At 35.0% G+C, this 19,953-nt stretch overlaps 1 protein-coding gene across 1 annotated transcript in view; it reads right to left on the reverse strand.

The window, feature by feature from the left end:
* PKHD1L1 (PKHD1 like 1) overlaps positions 1-19,953 on the reverse strand; it is a 152,328-nt gene that overhangs the window by 99,681 nt on the left and 32,694 nt on the right. Inside the window, 11 exon segments of the mRNA XM_087447119.1 lie at positions 730-884; positions 1,401-1,548; positions 5,950-6,122; positions 7,307-7,470; positions 10,073-10,197; positions 11,220-11,369; positions 12,871-12,984; positions 14,150-14,307; positions 15,855-15,998; positions 16,784-16,919; positions 17,228-17,387. Of these exon segments, the coding sequence (XP_087303245.1) occupies positions 730-884; positions 1,401-1,548; positions 5,950-6,122; positions 7,307-7,470; positions 10,073-10,197; positions 11,220-11,369; positions 12,871-12,984; positions 14,150-14,307; positions 15,855-15,998; positions 16,784-16,919; positions 17,228-17,387 (1,627 nt within the window).

The following is a 19,953-nucleotide window of genomic DNA, read 5'->3' on the forward strand; positions in this document are numbered from 1 at the left end:
GACTCCTCTCTCCCACCCCCTTCCACACTCCAATTAAGCAAAGGTAATTAGATGAGAGCTTAAGGCTTGACTCCCTTATGAACTTGAAAAGGTCATCTTTAAAACCACAAAAGCATCCAAGGCCCCAGAGTACAGCCCTAGAGTATAGTGGTAGAATTATAGACAGTGAGGTTGATTATGTTTGGCCCCCCATTAAAGTATATTCAGACGTAGTTCTGAGACTGGCCCAGTCTGTGCTCCTCCTGCCCCTGTCAAGGGTCTTCTAATACACATATTCCTGAACTTTTTCCACAGGAGATAGGGAATAAAGTTCCAACAGCTATTCTCCATGAAAGAGAATGTCTGGTCAACTTAATGTAAAACAATCTTCTCCCCAATTTCCTTTTTTTTTTGCTGATGAAGATTCACCCTGAGCTAACATCGGTGCCAATCTTCCTCTCTGTTGTACGTGGGTTGCTGCCACACCATGGCCGCCAACGAGTGGTATAGGTCCACACCCGGGAACCGAACCCGGGCCGCTGAAGCGGAGCATGCCAAAGTTAACCAGTAGGCCATGACGGCAGCCCCTCAATTTGCTTTTTTTTAATGTTTTGTCTACAGTTTGCATTTTAAAAAATATACGAAGTCTCCAAGACTTTTTGGAATGAGGCAGAGTGCAAGCAACACAAGAGCGCAAGAAGAAAACAGCAACACATAGAAGAAAACAGAAACCAAGCCAAATAAGGGAACCTGTAGAAGATTCTGCTTTCCACGTGTGCTTCTCCACTTGATGCTCCATGAGTGTCCAGCACAGGTTCCGTCTCGTGTAACTGAGACTTGTCCCACTTCTTCCAGACTCTGGAGAGCAAACTGTAAATCTGCAGCTGACACAGCAGCAGGGAGACCTGCACTTGCAGAGGGATGGCAGGAGTCAACAATTCACAAACCAATTTCATCCTTGGAATACATGAAACGTGTACTATATTTTATCACTTATAAACCAACTGTCCTCCTCCAATATAGTAAATATGAAATTTGCATCTTACTTAAGTATGCTGAGAATTTATATATTTCTTGGGAACAAAAATTACATGAGTAATGTACCTCAGACTACAGGTTTGGCTCAAATACTTTTTTAAAAATGTCAATTAACTTTATAGATAACCTATAAGCCATAGATAGAGAAGAGAAACAAACTTTCGGGAATGTAACCTGGTATACCTAGCGTGGCAGTGAAGAGAACGTGCAAATGTCATTTGTTCTGGATAATTTAGCTTTACATTACTGCCATAACCTCAACTATATAAATTATGTAGATAAATCATATTAGAAAGAAATACACTAAAATGTTTATTATGTTTGTCTAGATCAGTACTGTCCAATTGATATATATACCAATGTTCTGAACCTTTTTCATGTACCTTTGAGAATATGTCCATAAGCTTGAATGTCAAAGCTGCCACTTAGAGGTGGAGACGCTGCTTGAATTCTTTGAATACGAATCTTTGACTCCCCTGGCCAATTATTTCCTCTGTAAACAGACTCATTCTCTGTCTCGTTTGTGATTATCTAATTTCCAAAATAAATATTGATAAAATGATTAAATATAACAATGGCTAACAAGATTTCCATTTTACCATGGTACAAGCCTGTGACATGACATAAATGAGCCTCTGGTATTCAGGATCCTTCAGAACATTAAGGAGAGTCACATAAATCAACACAGGCCATACCTATACAGCTGCAGTAATGAGGCCAAAGTCAACTCAGTCATCTGTGCAGCAATCAGCTGGAACCACAGTAATACTTCATTAATTCAGAGCATACCCTTCATCACTCAAGGAACAAATATTTATTGAGCAGGCATTCTGTTCAACGTACAGTGCTAATCACTGTGGGGAGGCCGAGAAACATGAGATGTGGTCTTGGTTATCAAAAAACTAAAAACCTTTTTGGAAAAGTAATATGTGGAGACTTGAAAATTTAACTAACAATATAAGGAAGTAAATGGTCAGAACAGTGACTGATCCAGACTCAGAAAATACCCGTCTAATGTTGAATGCCAATCAATTGACAAAAGCCACATGTGCTATAAAAGTTAATAGATTGTAACTCTAATAATGAAAATGATATTCTCCAGCTTCTGACCTCTCACAGTTATCTGTTAATCTTGTGAAATTTAAAATTAAAGCCCCATTGCCCACAGAAACCAGTAAACATAAGTGCCAAAAGACGTATGCAAGAATGTTCATAGCAGCTTTACTCATAATAGCGCCAAACTGGAAATAATGCAAAAGATAATTATGGTATATTCACACCATAGAATACTGTACTATAATGAAAAAGAATGAACTACAGCTACATGCAACACATGAATTTCACAATATTGAATAAAAGAAGCCAGATGCAAAAAAGTACATACTGTATTATTCATTGATATGAAGATTAAAAACAAGCAAAACTGATTAACAGTGATAGAAGTCAAAACAGTGGTTATCTAGGGGTGAGGGGTGAGTAATCTAATGATAAAGAGAAGGCACAAGGAAGGCTCTAGGGAGCTAATGATTTTCCTTATCTTGATCTGAGTAGTGATTACACGAGTGCATTTACTTTGTAAAACTTCATGGAGTTCAGCAAAGTTGCAGGATATAAGATCAACACACAAAAACCAATCATATTTCTATATACAAATAACAAGCATGTGGAAACTGAAATTAACACAAGATCATTTACAATTGCTTCAAAGAAAACACTTATATATAATACTTACATATAAGTCTAACAAAACATATACTGGATCTGACCTGAAAATTGTAAAATGCTGATGAAAGTAATCAAAGAAGACCTAAATATGCCGATACAACAAAGCAAAGAAGACCTAAATAAATGGAGAGACATACCGTGGTTCATGGATTGGGAGACTCAGCATAATAAAGGTGTCTCAATTCTCTCCAAAATAATCTACAGATTTAATGCAATTCTTATCAAAATACCAGCAAGATTTGTATAGACATAAACAAGCTTATTCCAAAATTTATATGCAAATACACAGGACCTAGAATGGCTAAAACAATTTTTCACAAGAATAATGTGAGAGGAATCACTCTACCCAATGTTAAGGCTTACTATATAGCTACAGTAATCAAGAAATTGGTATTGGTATCGGTGGAAGGATGGACACGCAGAGTAATGGAAGAGAGTAAAGAATCCAGAAACATACCTACACAAATATGCCGCAGGGATTTTTGACAAAAGTGCAAAAGTAATTCAATTGAGGAAGGAGAGCCTTTTCTTTTTTTTTTTTTTTTGGTGAGGAAGATCAGCCCTGAGCTAACATCCATGCTAATCCTCCTCTTTTTGCTGAGGAAGACTGGCTCTGAGCTAACATCTATTGCCAATCCTCCTCCTTTTTTTTCCCCCAAAGCCCCAGTAGATAGTTGTATGTCATAGTTGCACATCCTTCTAGTTGCTGTATGTGGGACGCGGCCTCAGCATGGCCGGATAAGCGGTGCATCGGTGCGTGCCCGGGATCCGAACCTGGGCCGCCAGCAGCGGAGCACACACACTTAAGCCACGGGGCCGGCCCTGAGGAGAGCCTTTTCAGTAAACAGTGCTGGAGCAATTGGAGCCATAGGCAAACAAAATAACCTCAACCTAAAACTTCACATCTTATGCAAAAATCAACTCAAAATAGACCATGGCCTTACATGTAAAATGTACAGCTGTAAAACTTTCAGAAAAAAAAAACAGAAAAATATTCAGGACTTAATGTTAAGTGAAGAGTTCTTAGTCCTGAAACCAAAAGCACCATTCATTAAAGAAAAAAAATTGATAAATTGGATCTCAACAAAATTAAAAAATTGTGCTTTGTGAAAGACCTTATGAAGAAGATGAAAAGGCAAGATACAGACTGAGAGAAAATATCTGACATAGGACTTATATCTAGAATATATAAAGAGCTTTAAAAACTCAACAGTAAGAAAATAACCCAATTAGAAAATGGGCAAAAGACACGAAGAAACATTTCACAGAAGAGGATACATGAGTGTTCAACATCCCTAACCATTAGGGAATGCAAATTAACACCAAAATGAGCCATCAGTACATACCCTATGAGAATGGCTAAAATAAAAAATAGTGATAATGCCAATGCTGGCAAATTTGTGCTGAAAGTGAATCACCCACACATTGCTGGTGGGAATGTAAAATGGCACAGCCACTTTGGAAAAGAATATGGTAGTTTCTTACAAAACTATACATGGACTTACCATATGACCCCATAATTGCACTGTTGGGCAATTAACCCAAAAAAATGAAAATTTATGTCACACAAAAACCTATAGATGAATGTTCACAGCGGGTTTATTCATAATAGCCAAAAACTGGAAACAACTCAAATGTCCTTCAATGAGTAAGTGGTTAAATAAACTTTAATACTACTCAGCAATCAAAATGAACAAACTATTGATACACACAACTCAAGGGAAAAAAGCTAATCTCAAAAGGCTACATACATATAAGGTCTGATTCCATTTACATAACATTGTTGAAGTGACAAAATTATAGAGATGGATTAGTGATGGCCAGATATAAGGGAGTGCAGGAGGGAGGGAGATAGCTGTGGCATAAAAGGGTAGCATGAGGGATCCTTGTGATGGGACTGTTCTGTGGTGGTCAGATGAATCTACACAAGTGATAAAACTACAGAAGTACGCATATACATACATACACACAAATAAAACAATGTAGAACTACTATGTTCAATGTCAATTTCCCGGTTGTGCTATTATGCTATAGTTATACAAGATGTTACCACTGGGGAAAAATGGGTGAAGGGTATAGGAATATTTCTATATTATTTCTTACAACTGCATATGAATCTACAATTTCTCAAAGTTAGAGTTTTTTAAACAATTCATTGATCTGGACATTTAACATATGTGCACATTACTGCATGCATCTTTCATTTGAATTTTTTCTAAAAAGGTCACAAAAATATAAGTCCCATATTCTCCAATTTAATCTTGGGTAAATAACTAAAGGTAGAGTATACAATTACCAGTTTTAAGGAGGATCTTGAAAAATGGAAGGCTATTGACACAGATGCTTTGACAACACAAAGCCCTGAGTTAGTTACTACATTTGGTTATAGAGCTAAGAGTAAAAGACTGAAAAATATTTATAAGACATTCCTCTTGAAGATACTAAGATTAAAATGTGGGGCCAGAATAGGATAAAGGCAATTTCTGTGGAATACTTATAGTTTTTCAGTATTTTTAATCATAAAATAGCTTACTTAGCAAACATTCTTTCTGAGACTATAACTACAATATTTAATTATTTTATTATTTCACCCTTAATCTTCAGCTTAATATACTGGTTTTTGTTTTGCTGTAGAAAATTATTATTTTTGTAGGATATTAAATTTAAAAACACTCATCATATTTGTAATATTTACTACTGATCTGATTATAAATAACTCAAGCAATGCAAAAAATTGTTCAGATCCTTTTACAATTAGGGAAAACTAGCTCTTTCCTCCCTGTATCAATTTTGATACAAGTAAAAAACAAATGGTGTTTAGAACAGAAACAATTTAAAAACGTAATGCAGAATCTCAAATTTTCTTTCAATAATCTCTGTTCAAGGATCTTTATTGGAAGAGCCTACAACTTTTCCTTTTAAGTCAACAGAGAAAACTCTATTTAAATCTGACTGTTTCATAAGGCTATTTCTGTGTTTTTTCTCATAGATATATATCTTGAAGATTTTTTTTAATGCTTAAAGTGAATTTTCATCCTCAAGTTCAAGTCTCTAAATCTTCATTTGTCCTTAAAATAATTGTATTGTCCCATCAAAAGATATTTAATATGTATGTCAGCTATTTGTAAAAATTAAAAAGAAAGTTTACTAGATTGAAGCTAATGCTCCATAAGTTAAAAACAGTAACTTGTAAAATTCTAGTCTTACCTGCCCAAAGCTCACAGCCATCATGGGTATGTTATAACTGCAATTATATGAAGCGATGGTGACAGAATATTGGTTAGTCATACTGGATCCATTAATTTTGGTCTGATTCACCTGAAAGTGCTTTAAAAATATTCCTTTATTTGCTAATGCTGGAAGTCTTCTCTTTGGCATTTCTAAAGAACATAAAGTAAATGGGAAATAAAATTGCATAGCTTCTGCTGCTACAAAGAAACTCATCAAATCATATCCACATGTCATGGAATAAGCTGTTTAAAATCAAATTTTAGAAAGAAGACCTTAAGGCAAGTAGTTTGTGGCACTTGGTAAACTTTCACTTCTAGAATACAAAGCTTTAAATTCTTTTGACATATAGCCTCAACAGATAAAAGAAAATATTTAAAAGCCCCCAAGCCCTGGGTTCCATGTAGCCTTCTGTGAGTTAGCTCTGCTCTGCTCTAGTGTCCCTGAATGTGGTGCTCACAGGGAAGTGTGCTCCATAAGGGCAGGACCAGGATGGTCTTGTTCGCTGCTCTTTCTTTAGTACCCTCACAGTGCCTACCGCACGGTAGGTGCTAAATAAATGTTGTTTAATCAACTACTACACTTATCCCAGCACAAATCAGCTGTCTTATGTGCCCCATCAATCATAATGTAGGTCTGGTGATAATAGTTTCAAAAGGAGTGACTCTAAAGTAGTAATATTTAATTTTTTACCAGCTGACTCATGACCTTGCACTTGAAAACAGTTCCAGGCAAAAGATTCCAAAACTCCTCTGAAAAATGGGAATACTTTTTAAGGTGACTGTTTGGAATTGGGTTGATTTTTTAAAAGATCACAGTTTAATTTTAATTCTTTTATTATCAAAGCTCATATATATGAGTCAACTAACATGATCAGAAAAACAATGCTAAGACTACCAGAAATAAAGTATTCATTTAAAGCATTATTAATTATTGCTATTAAGTTCACAGAAAGATTCAGCTCAATCTTACTAAACAGATGTTAATGTCAATAGACACTTTTTAGGAATAGATCTCTATCTTGGTATCTGAGTTCTCAAAAATCAAACAAAGCAAAATGAAAAAGTTTGCCACCGTTTATATATCTGTAAACAGAATCCAGGACTATAAAAGCTAATTCTTGCTATGCATTTATCCTTAGAATAATCACCTAGCCCTATTCATTAAAAAATAATATTATTTAAACAAAAATATTATTGAGATAAAAGAAGGACTCATAAATATTTAGAGATTAATGTTTCTATCTAAACTACAGAATAGAAATAATTTCCATAGTTATATTTTACTAGAAGATAGATCTAGAAGGTTTAAGTATACAGGAAATGATACAACATACCGTCCCATGCTGAGACTGTGGATGTCTGCCCAATGTATACTATATCCACATAGAAGGACTGTGATTCTGATGCTTTCTGTAAACTAATCCTCTGAAGAGAAAAATTTGTCCCAGTGTATTTGGTTTGTATGAGGCCCAGAAGGTCTATGCAAGTGTAGGTCCAGCTGAAATATGGTTGATTAATTAGGTATATAGATCAGTTGTGATATTTAACGTCAACAAACACACTATAAAAAGCATCAAAAATCCTGAAGAGTAAAAGTTGTTTTTTCCCCACGAGAAGACCATAAAGCATACTTTACTAGCACAGAAAAGCAGCCATAAGAAAGGACAGTAGGCAGAAACTGACACTGGTAGTAAGAGATTTAATGTTGCATACAAACATAGGTTTTCTTTTGTGGCTGGCACCGAGGCTTAGTGGTTAAGCGCTCGCGCTCCGCGGCTGGCGGCCTGGGTTCGGATCCGGGCGCGCACAGACGCACCGCTTCTCCGGCCATGCTGAGGCCACGTCCCACATACAGCAACTAGAAGGATGTGCAACTATGACATACAACTATCTGCTGGGGCTTTGGGGGAAAAAAAAAAATATATATATATATATATATATATATATATAGGTTTTCTTTTATTTGTAGCCTTGGCAGTAGCCATAGGAAAGTAAAATATCATTCTGTAGCAACAGGTAAGGAAACTAAGGAGCACACACCCTGGTGTAGAGCATATAAAACAAGATAGAAGAAAGAAGTAAACTATTTTAGTAAAAAAAGTCAGGGAGAGAACAATAAATTCAGTCCCATACTAAGAAACAAAACTGGAACTTGATATTAAAAGAGCTCACTGGAGTTGCACTGTCCACTATTCTGATAAAAAAGGTGCTGTTATTTATAGATACAAATGTATCTTCTAAATGTATAACTTAGACTCAGATTTTCCAAAATATTAACTGCACTGTAATCGTATAAATTACAATAAAGCAGTTCAGCTACAGGTGTCTGCAATAAAGGGATAAATACTGTCATTCAAATAACTAAATACAGTTTACTAATAATCTTTACATCGGCTACCACTGTAGTCATTAATTGACTAGTTTGTTTGAATGAGCGCATCTTGTTTCCTCCTGATGGAGCCCAGGGACCTATCTCCACTGGAGCACTCCCGGGCCCACACTCTGGTTGTCTCCCCACTTCACCCTTTTTCCCCAACCCATGGGGGATTCACCTGCCAAGTTTTTTTAAAACTTTTAACAAGCAATGTTCCCCTTCCAGTCCAATATATTTCCATGAATTCGGGAATATACACATTTCTAAAGGTATAGAATGAAAGCTGGTCTCTGCACTTTGAAAACAGTGTTGGGATGACATAGAAAACAGGAAGCTTGGAATTGCAAAGCTGGGAAGAACCTTCTTCATCCAGAAATTAATTCCTCCATCAAGACTGCCCTTTCTTCCCATCTAGTTAGTCTAATCTCCCTTATCATCATATCTGTTTTTATTTCTTGTCTTTGTTTTGTTTTGTTTATAGTTAGTAGCATTTGGTTCTATTTCTAACTTTGGGTCATTTTCTCTCCCTTCCGTCTGAACAGTTCAGAGGAGGCACCGAGTCAGCCTCGCATTTGCCCCATCCATGGCAGTTCTGAGTTATCATAATCCCAGCTCTATGATGAGAACAGAATAGTGCTCTCTATATATTACAAAATGATGGCAACTTAAGTGATATGTATTGAAGTATGATGCCAACTGTATAGATCTATACAACAGAGAGAAGATTTTTGTGTAGCTAAGACAGAAAAAAAAAAACAAAAGAAACATATTGGAAAGCTTTTGAAGACAGGGAAATCATACCATGATTATTTTTATGACATAAACTTCATCTGAAAGAAAAACACTCTAAAATTGTAGACAGGAAATGTTCAAAATCTTTATTGGGGTGATGATTATATGACTGTATACATGTGTCAATCTCACTGTACTATGCACTTAAAAATAGTGAATTATGACTTCATATAAATTACACTTCAATAAGCATGACTTTAAAATTTTGAGGAATACTTTTTAAAATAGAAAAGTTGTGTGTGTGTGCTCATTATTACTTCTATTATATGTGAAATTATTGAGTATATTATATGTGGAAATGAAAAGTCAGGATTGACATAAATTTCAGAAGATATAATAATTAATAAAAACCAAAACATAGTTATACACAACTAAACTGTGCTTGAGGGTATGACAATTACTAAAATAGTTTTCTCTAGGCTCATTCAGTTTTTCCTCTTATTTTTCTCTATTTGCATTTCTATGTCTAACTTTTGGCAAACCAAGCATTTAAAAATATCTTTTTTCCCTTAACTTTGGTATATTCATCAAAATATTTTATTTTCTCCACTCACACATAGCAAGCCCCTTTTTTTCAGTGATCAAAGTCTAATGACAATACTGTGATAAGACAGTCTCTTTCTACCTTTCTTTTGTAACTTGGAACATTATTAGATTTAATAATACACGATTTGAATTCAAAGTTTACCATTGCTTTGTCTTTTAAATGCTCATGGGTTATGATGATACTAGACCAATTTTTATTTTCATAATCTATATTTTATTTTTGGCATAACTATTTCTGTTAGGAAGCTTATTGTAGAAGGCAGGAAAATTGCAATTACATCCATTAGTGCACATGATTTCTCAAAAACAAACAAGAAATGGGTTTGTTTTATGTTCATAGTTTATATACTATAGTATAACAAGTTTTCAAATTCATAGTGTGACTTACTTGTTTCCACAAGCAAATTCATATGTAAATTGTATATCAGTGCTTCTAGTAATCCTGCTTTTGCCTTGGTACTGGAATTTCAGACCAATATAATTTGCCAGGAATCCTTTGTATGCTAAACATAACTATACAGAAAATATGAAAAAAAATATCAGTAACAATGTCTTACCATTAAATTGTTTTGTAGCAATTCAAATTAATTCAATCCAATCCAATAGATAACTATTCAGTATTTTCCATACAAAATGTATCAGAACACAGAGAAAGGAATGATTAATTTCAGCCAATTAGGTGCAGAAGAATTGGGGAAGCTTCTCCACAAGAGGAAGTGAAGTTGAAGTGACCTTACAAGTAATGATTAATTCTTTAATGTTTTCTTAGATACGGTTTCCTTAAAAAATGGAAATAATTCACCCCTTATAGTCATGGAGCCATGTAAGATTTAAGTCCAGCTCTAACTAAACTCTAGAGTGAATTTAAAAGCCCATTACACATAGAGGGAGAAGAGAGATAAACATTCAGGTAGATTAATTGGGATGTGAACGCAGCTGAGCATTTAGAGATGATGAATGTCACTGTAAAATAGTAATTAAGTACCATTTTAATGGTCCACAACACCTTAAGCATGCCAAATATATTTACAACTTAGAACCTTAGAATATATGCCACAATTTGAGAATTTTAGAACAAAAGAAAGCGTAAATCTAGGATTGCTAGTCTTAAAAATACCTATCCTAAAACCGCCATCTCCTCTGCTCAGGAATTTCTTTCACTTTTCCTTGATTGGATATCCAAGATCACTCTACGATAGCTATCCATTTTTGTTTTTTCTTAATTAATGAGGGAATACTGAAGAGATTAAACATTTTTAATTGTTTTACTATTTAAATTTGTGTGCGAGTAATTTTTTCTGAAATTGAGATAAAGCAGAATACAGAGGCACATGTTACTACATATTTTTTTAGTATCTTTTTTTGAGAATCAACAAAAGAGGAAATTGCAAGCCCCCAGAATGTGAATTGCAGTGCCTGTCCAATGTGACATGATTTCACACGACAAGCACTTTTCCCCCACCTTAAAATTTCATGAAATTTTATTACCAAGGTATTTTACAGATTTAATTAGCATATCATTTTGTTGAGCTTACCTGATTATAAGGAAATAATAAAATGTCTCCATATGGTAGTCTGTTTGGTTTAACATCTGCTGAGTCAAAAAGAACAGCTGGGTTTTTCAGGGAATAGCGACCACAGTAAGCATCAGTTTCGGCTGTCTTCTGCCCTCTATTAATATGTTCCTACAGAAACAATCATATTTCAAATGAAAACATGATTTATTGTCCTGCTTTGTTCCTCAACATCTACATCCAAGTCATTCAAGTTCCAACTCAGATCCCACTGCTTCCCGGACTACTTTAACTTGAAAGGTTCTCTCTTCTTTGAAATTCTAAAGCTCTCATCCTATGTTGCTCACTTGGATCCATAATCATATACTCCCTTGTACTTGTATTTGACTATTTCCCAAGTCCTATGATTCTCCTTATATTATGAACTCCTTAAGGATATTTATTCATTCCTTCCAAAAATATTTATTCAAATATTCACTGTGTGCCAGGTTTTTGTTTGTTTGGTAATTTGTTCATTTTTTGTTTAATCTTCAGGATTCAAATGGTGAAGAACACTATTCGTATGTATAGGAGCCCTTTTGTTTGGGACAAAGGAACCAAGGATTATAATACCAAGGCCGAAGGGAGGCATCTAACTCACATAAAAGCATCAAGATGACTGAGAGGAGGTGACAAATGAGTTGTATTTAAAGATAAACAGGAGTTATTTAAAAGGGAAAAAGGGCCAAGGGGCTTCAGAGAGAGGATAAAATATGTGCAAAGCAGCAGGGATGTGACCGAGCTGTGCTGGGAAATGCAAATAGTCAGGGTAAACGTGGAGCACAGAACGTGTGCTGTGAGGATGATGGGAAATGATGCAGGAAAGGAGTATGATGTACATTACTTGTGCACGTCCACTGCTAGTACCACCTTCAGGACAGTAGAATCCAAATATATATATATTTATTAAATTAACTTGAAAAGGTAGCCATTAAATGGAAAGATTTTTCCCTTTTTTCCCCTAATAAATCTGCTTGTATAAAGCATCATGTGATATATATTTTTAAGGATTCGTATTTATTTCTAGGGTATTGATCTGAATTGAATAACTAGTCTATGTATTTCTTATTCTAGAGTATTCACTTGGAAATGGTGAATATCTGACTTCAAGTCTTCAAAATGAGAACTAGGAAGGTAAGTGTATTTTTAATTTTCTTTACTGTACATCAAAGAAAAATCTTTATATCTCACCAAGAAGCAAATAATGACTAGGCATTGTACTAATTTACCAGAGGATGATCTCAAAAGGCAAGGGAAGCTATTTACTGTATAATGTCTTACTACAAATTGTATTCTCTGAAGCCAATGAGGAAAAAGAATGTACTCTGCACCCAAGTGAGGAAAATAAACAAACAAAAAACACTACAGAGCTTACATTTCCTCATCTTGCCTACTTTCTATTGATCAAGGAAATTCTTATGTGGTAGAAATGCTGCTTTCACAAATGAATCATTTTATAATGCAAGGAGATGCTAGAACAGACCTTACCAATAATGCACAACAAAATTATTTTTGCAGTTTGTTTTTGAATCATAAAGGAATTAATGCTAGTTTAAAAAAGAAATCACAAAATTCCAAACATTTATATGAATTCTTATTTGGTCAGTTTCACAGTTCATTAAACATTCCATACCAGGTTAAAATCAGTTTCATAATCTCTGAAGTATTTCACAACAAATCCTTCTTCAAAATTTGCAACTTGTGGTGGACATTTAGCACTAACCATTTCTTCCACCGCTGCCTGAAACTAAATTAACAATATGAGCTTTAGTAACTTCTTTTTCATGAAGAGTTAGAACATTAGTAATTTTACTACTAATTCTACTAATTAGTTATAACAGAACATTTGCATAAGATAATCCTCATATTTTAGCCATAACTATGAGATCATTTTCTAAATAATTTTAAGTTAATATGTGATAAGTTTAGTGTCCAATAACTTTTTCAACAGTTTTATTTTAGAATGACAATAGTTACATCCAAGTGGCTAATCTTAGCTTACTTAGTTATTACATAAGGTAGACATATTTGTTTAGTAGTTTTTTAAAGACAGCAATGAGACAAACCTAAATGAATTAACACCTAATTAAACAGATTCCAAATGAACAGTTTCCCCAACTAACTCAAAATGAACTGGAAAAAACTATAGACTCCAATGCACTCTGTTTTTCAAAAGAAGAGACACAGACACTGTAAGCCTGCATTTATGATTATTTTAAAAATAACAATTCTGGGGCCGGCTCTGTGGCTTGGCAGTTAAGTGCGCGCGCTCTGATGCTGGCGGCCCGGGTTCGGATCCCGGGAGCGCCCGGAGGCACCACTTCTCCGTCCAACGCGAGGCCGAGTCCCGCGTACAGCAACTAGAAGGATGTGAACCTATGACATACAACTGTCTACTGGGGCTTTGGGGGGAAAAAGCTGAATAAATAAAATCTTTAAAAAAAAAAAAATAAATAAAAAAAATAAAAATAACAATTCTGGATTATACAGAAATCAGTACACATTTACGAGGTATCCTACAATTTCTACATCTACTTCTCTGGCAAAGCACAGATATAATTGGTGTTTAGAATTAAGGACTTGAGACTGTGTGTGATCATTAATCATCAAACAAATATTAACTTAAACTCATTGTACAGAGTTGTCAAAATTCGGTGACTCAAGCAAACATTCTTTCTTCACGAATAGCTACCCCATATTGGGATAGATACACTAGATCCTGTTGGCACAGATCTAAGAACTCCCCTTTCGTTCCCTCTCTTTGTGACATTTCCTCCCTTTTCTGCTCACTATGGGTTGGTTCCAACCCACCATGCTAAGTAGGAGAGTGTATTACTACTCCCTAAAGTGTTTTTTTATAGAAGCGTGACACTTAAATAGCTTTCTGTTCAAAAATTTAACATAGAGCTTACTTCAGCTTCTGATGACCAAGGGGTAAGAGGCTTAGAAGTGAATCCATCCCAGTTCAGTGTGAATGTGTCCAAACTGGGTTTTCCTTTGGTTTGTTCTGTAATATCCAGTGTGACATTGTTCCCTTCAAATACTTCATAACCGAGCAGATCAAAGTCTCCTGCAAGAAAGTACCAAGCAGAATTTGAAGAAGTTAATTAATAAAATACCAATATATCCATAATAGACATTCAAATTTATCAAAATTGGTTTTATTTGGAGTTCTATTATCACAAAAAAATCACAAAAAAATGATGGAGAATGGAGAAGATGCAGATCCTTGAATTTGAGCAGACTTATCCACAGCAGAAATAGCAAAACAGCAGATAAAGTGCTATTCATTTAAGTTTCTGTTTCTACTGCTTAAAAGGAAGTATTATAACATAAACATGAGGTATTGGGACAATGATGTAAAGATCAATGGGCAATAGGATATTCCAAAAATTCTTTTAGTTTTGTTCCAGTACCATTGTCTAGGTGCAAGGGCTAGGCTGGGGTATTGCGATTTTCTTTAGACATGAATAGAGTACAAAGCTGAATTCCAGGAAACAGCCCCAGGCTGTGAGGCCTGTTTATACAACTGCACTTTGAGAGAAATAGGCCTTGTCTTCAGACGTCTCCTTCTTCGGGAGGATGTTTTACTAGTGAAATCCCACTGACCTTCTCTGTTGGGCAAAGTCCGAGAATTTGCCCAGTTATGCTTTTGGTAGCATATTTCTTAAGGTCTCTGCTGAAGCCTTAAAATTTCTCTCTCATCTATAAATACGTTCTTGGGAGAACAAGGATAATCATATCTTCATTTACATAGCATTTTGACAATCTAATCTTCAGGAAATTTTTAGAACTTCAATTCATGTTAAACAAAATTCTTCACCCTCCACTCAACAATCAGATTAAAAATCTCATAAAATTAGACATAAACAACGAAGTAACATTTTACTTATATGAATTTTAAAATAATGATTGCCCAAAGAAAAGTAAACAAACACATGTTTAGGGACCTAGTTCATGAGCTAGATATCCCAAACACACAAATTGATTGCTAAACTTGGCTTTAAGACTTGAAAATGTAAAACACTAATAGGAAGTTAATAGTTATTATTTGAAAAGGGCAGAGAAGTCAAATAATTTTGGAAAATGTTCATTAAACATAAGTGAACAGCTTTTTTGTTTTTTTCTCACTGCAGGACTCCTCAGAGATTTTAATATTCTAATGAGCTCTGTCAGTCTTCAGGGAGAAGCTGTGGTATACAGTGTTTCCCATGTGGATCTGACCACAGAATCCTTTCATCAGGCAAGATGTGGCCAGACTAGTGTCTCCTGATCAATACTGAGTCACTTAAATTTCATTTCCAGAATTAATATCTTCACTAATTCTTGCTAAATATCAAGTAGGTTATTATACTGATAGGGCATTTGTAGCATATATAGTATATTTCTCATGCATTGGAGTTATACATTCCTTGAAATACAACCAAAATTTAAATTACAATAGAAAAAATTAACCGTTTAATTTCTATTTCTCCTAAAATTGATCAAGGCTATGAATCCAATTCTTCTCCTCTGTCATTTTATGGGGCTTTTACCTTTTTCAGTGGAGTTGCACAGGATACAAATTTGTTTTCTAGAAAAAACTGTATAGAAGTGCAAAATGAAATACATGCTTACCTCTAGTTGATACAAAGGTTACCATGTAAACATAGCTTTGGGGGTTTTGTGTTCTTATTACTTGAACTGTGTCCGGTTTTACAGACCAGAGGTCATTTAATGCTGACTGCATTGTGAAGTCTGAAGCATCAGCAGGTAGCAAGACTTTTGGATGAATTAAAAAAAAAATTGAAGTCAAATGATTAGGGGCTTTAATAAAAAAAGAAGAAGAAGCAGAAGCATTGAAATCTTTCTGCACCACCACAGCCAGCACTGATGTCTTATATCGGAATTTTTTAAAGCACCTATAGTCTGTACCACATGTAATCACTTAATGAAATTGTGTTCCAAAATTGATTCAAGTTCAATAATCCTGACTACTTAACTGGATTGTGATCTTTTGAGAATAGGGCTTATATTTTATTGTTTCGATAGTCCCATAGTAATAGGCATTATATATGGCAAACAGTAAGCACTCATCAATATTTACTTATTCAAACAATTAATGGAAATAGCTAAAATTATTTTTTCAGAATTTACTATAAAATATAGAAATACAATGTCTTTATTAACAGATAAATTAATGTCTCATAGGTTTATTGCTCAATTTGAGAAATTGAAAGAAATGTTTACTTTTCTGTAATGATGAATTTAATTCCTATTAACACTTGTGAGTCACAGATGTATAAAATCCTTATGTGCATTTAGATATTTATTATGATCCTTATAGAAAGAAAATGATAGCATATACCAGAAAGTTGTTTTTATGGATGCCATTTTTTACCCCAGTCTTAAGGGTTTTCTTCATATATTTTTTTTTTGCTTCTTTTTCTAGCATACTATTAAAACTATATTTTCCAGACAGTAGAATTTGACTAGAGCAAACACTTTTTAATAATTTCATCTACTCATGAAGAGAAATAAAATCTCTCTTATTATTTAGAACTTACCAGTTTTTTCCACGTTATAGATTAATCTATACTGGTAAAGTGAACATGAATTAGCTTCCACACATGGGCTGGTTACCGTAATCTTCTGCACTTCATTAGTTGCATTACTTGTTTCCCAGTTTTCCAATGTTATAACCTATTTTCCAATTAAAAAAAATATCTTTACTATATAGAAAAATACATTTTAAAAGTATCATAATTCAGCTATTCAATGCCTTTTTATTGCTCTATTTTACTGCAAATGATAAAATATTTTAAAGTTTAGGTCTTAACAAATAATAGCCTCTTTAGTTTATAATACAGATACTCCAAGTCACAATTCAATAATTTTCCATGACTGCTTTTCCCCAAAACAGTATCTTAGCTAGTAAAATTAACAGCCAAACAGAGTTCCTATCTTTGAACCTTTACTTTCTATAAAGTGGATCTATAATCAGAGCAAACCTGTACTTCCTGGACAACTGTTGACTGGGACTGGATAACTTGTTCTTCATTTACTGCATCCTCTGTTTGTTGTTCGGTATAAACGCTTCTAAACTGGTATAGTCCAACATCAACAAAAGCACTTAGTCTATACTCCTGCAGCAAGATTTCAATGTAATATCTGGAAAACAGAGTAACTAATGAATATAACTTATTTCTCCAGAGCACTTGTCATGACATTTTTTTTTCAATGAATAAAATTTCAACACTATATAAAACACCTACCTGTTAAATGATTTATATTGTAGTATCCCTGATTTTAAATATTAAGATATTAAAAGTTTCATAGTGGTATGCTAAAATAAAATGAATTATGTAAGACATCTGCATTAGAGATAGAGAATTGTTCCCTTCCATGACTAATTCATTTAGTTTTGTCAATAAATATTTATTGGAAAAGATACTACCCCCTAGCCTCAAGGAGTTGAAAACAAAATTACACTGTAGATTATAATACAAACTCTCTGGCATAAAACACAGAGGACATGCAGAGGTTAGATACTTTACTGTGTGTAAGAAAATGACAGGCAGACTTAGACATATTATATATTTTGTATCTGAGCGGTTGCATGTGTTGGGGATGAAAATTCCTCCTCTTTTGTCCCTAAATATTGGCTCCACTTGTAATTTAGGAAATAAAACATTGCCTCAGGAAACTTTTACTGATTAGATTGACTATGGTCCCCCAACAAGCTGAATGGGATTCACATCTTATATTTGGAATTCTTGATTCCTGAGGCCCCCTGCCCATCATCCAACCGCCAATCCAGGAAAAGGTATTATTGACCAGCTGTTACAGTCGAGTGCAAAGCTACTGCTTCCCTACCTAGATCCATCAATGTCACCATTGCTCCCATCTTCTGAGAGGCCAGCTGGGAGTTCCTCTAAAGCGCCTCACGTTATTCAACAGATACTCTTTTGAATATGGAGAATAAATATTCACAGTTCATGGAAGACTCCGAATGAGAGACATGTATCACCTCCCACCTATCTAGGATGATGGGGCTCTGGGTCACCCCCTTTATAGAATTGATATTGGAAGATTACATCAGGCACTTGGCTGCCCTGAGAACCTGTTTGCCAGCTCTGTCAAAAGGTGGCCAGTACTAATTAAGGAGCAGGACCCGAAGAAGAACCATTAAATTCTGTATCCTTACTGGCAGCTTAAAAATATTTATGAGGCACTTACTATGTTCTAGACACTAAAATAAACACTTCACAGACATTATTATACTTAATCTTCACAAAATCCTATAAAATATATATTATTCTCTTTGTTTATATGAATAACAGAGACTAAGGGAGTTTTAAAGATTGAAAAATTATTTAAAAATTAGTAAGGGAGATAGGATTCAAAGTAGAACAGTGTGACCAAAGAGACATGCACTTAGAGACGTGGCTACATTACATGAGTAGAATGAATTGGCAATGTAAGCTACCTTTGGAAAGGCCTCGGGGACCACTGCACAATAAATCAGCTAGAGGCCTCAATTTCAGAATTCACAGCCATCATTGTAAGTGCAGTGTGTAAATTCCAAGCTAGTTTTGCAAGAGCATCGATATCAGGCAGTGGATGTATTACAAGTAGCTTTCATGCAAGCTCGGTGCTCCAGCCAAGCAGGTAAATTGAACTCATTTGCCAAGGCCAAGGCAAAGCCTGGAGGGGTATTGACACAACAGCAGCAGGGATTAATTAGGTACTCCATTTACCCTGAATTGGCCCAGTGATCTCGGTTAAAAAAGATAATGTTTAAGTATATAAAGATGTGATAGTAGAAGGAGGAGGAGAAAAAGATAGAATGCTTTCCTCATGTCATTATTACTAAAGACTTCAGTGAAAACACTAAGTGTGATGGCTCTCGGGTACCGTTGATCCCAACTCTCTCTGTCCAACTCCATCAAATCTTCATAGTGCTGCCTAGGAGCATAATCTCATCAATATCTGGAAGGGTGATGTGGTAGAATATAAAACAAAAAACAAATCTTCCCATCAAGAAGTGAAGTCTATTTTTTCACCCCCTGAATCTAGGTTAGACCATTTACTTTGGCCAAGAGGATATTAGCAAATGTGACACAAGCAGAGTACTCGTGCATTAGGAATTGCCTTCTTTGCTGCTGGGAACCCATTCACCAATGCCATTCACCAAGCCTGGGCTAGCCTTCCGGAAGACGAGAGACCATGTGGAGTGGGATGTCCCCGATATCTAAGTTCCATCCATGCCAGCTGAGGCTCCAGATACGTGAGTGAGGCCATCCTAGACCATCAATCACCAACTAAAGTAGCCAGGACCAAAAGAACTGCCCAGCCAATCACAAAACTGAGTTGCTTTAAGCTACTAAATTTGGAGGAGTGGTTTCTTATATAGCAAAACCTAATATATACAAATGATAAATGGAAGATGATCTCAATGAATCCTTTGGTGTTCTCCACGTAACTTAGCTACTTTAAATATATCATGTCTTTTATCTCCCTGTTTTCTAGCAATCCTGAATGGCTTTTTGAATAGGATTATCTGCTATTTGAATGATACTCTCTCTTTCTCCCTAGAATTGATCTTTCAGCACTAAATGATGTACTCCTTACAGGCAGAGAGTGTATTTTAATATCCTTAGTATTAAATTTCCAATACCTTGCCCAGGATCTGGAATAAATCAATGAATATTAAATATATATTAACTGTGGCACC

The sequence above is a fragment of the Ceratotherium simum genome, chromosome 23 (assembly GCF_057802395.1).
Source record: "Ceratotherium simum simum isolate JZ-2026a chromosome 23, ASM5780239v1, whole genome shotgun sequence".
NCBI classification, from domain to species: Eukaryota; Metazoa; Chordata; class Mammalia; order Perissodactyla; family Rhinocerotidae; genus Ceratotherium; species Ceratotherium simum.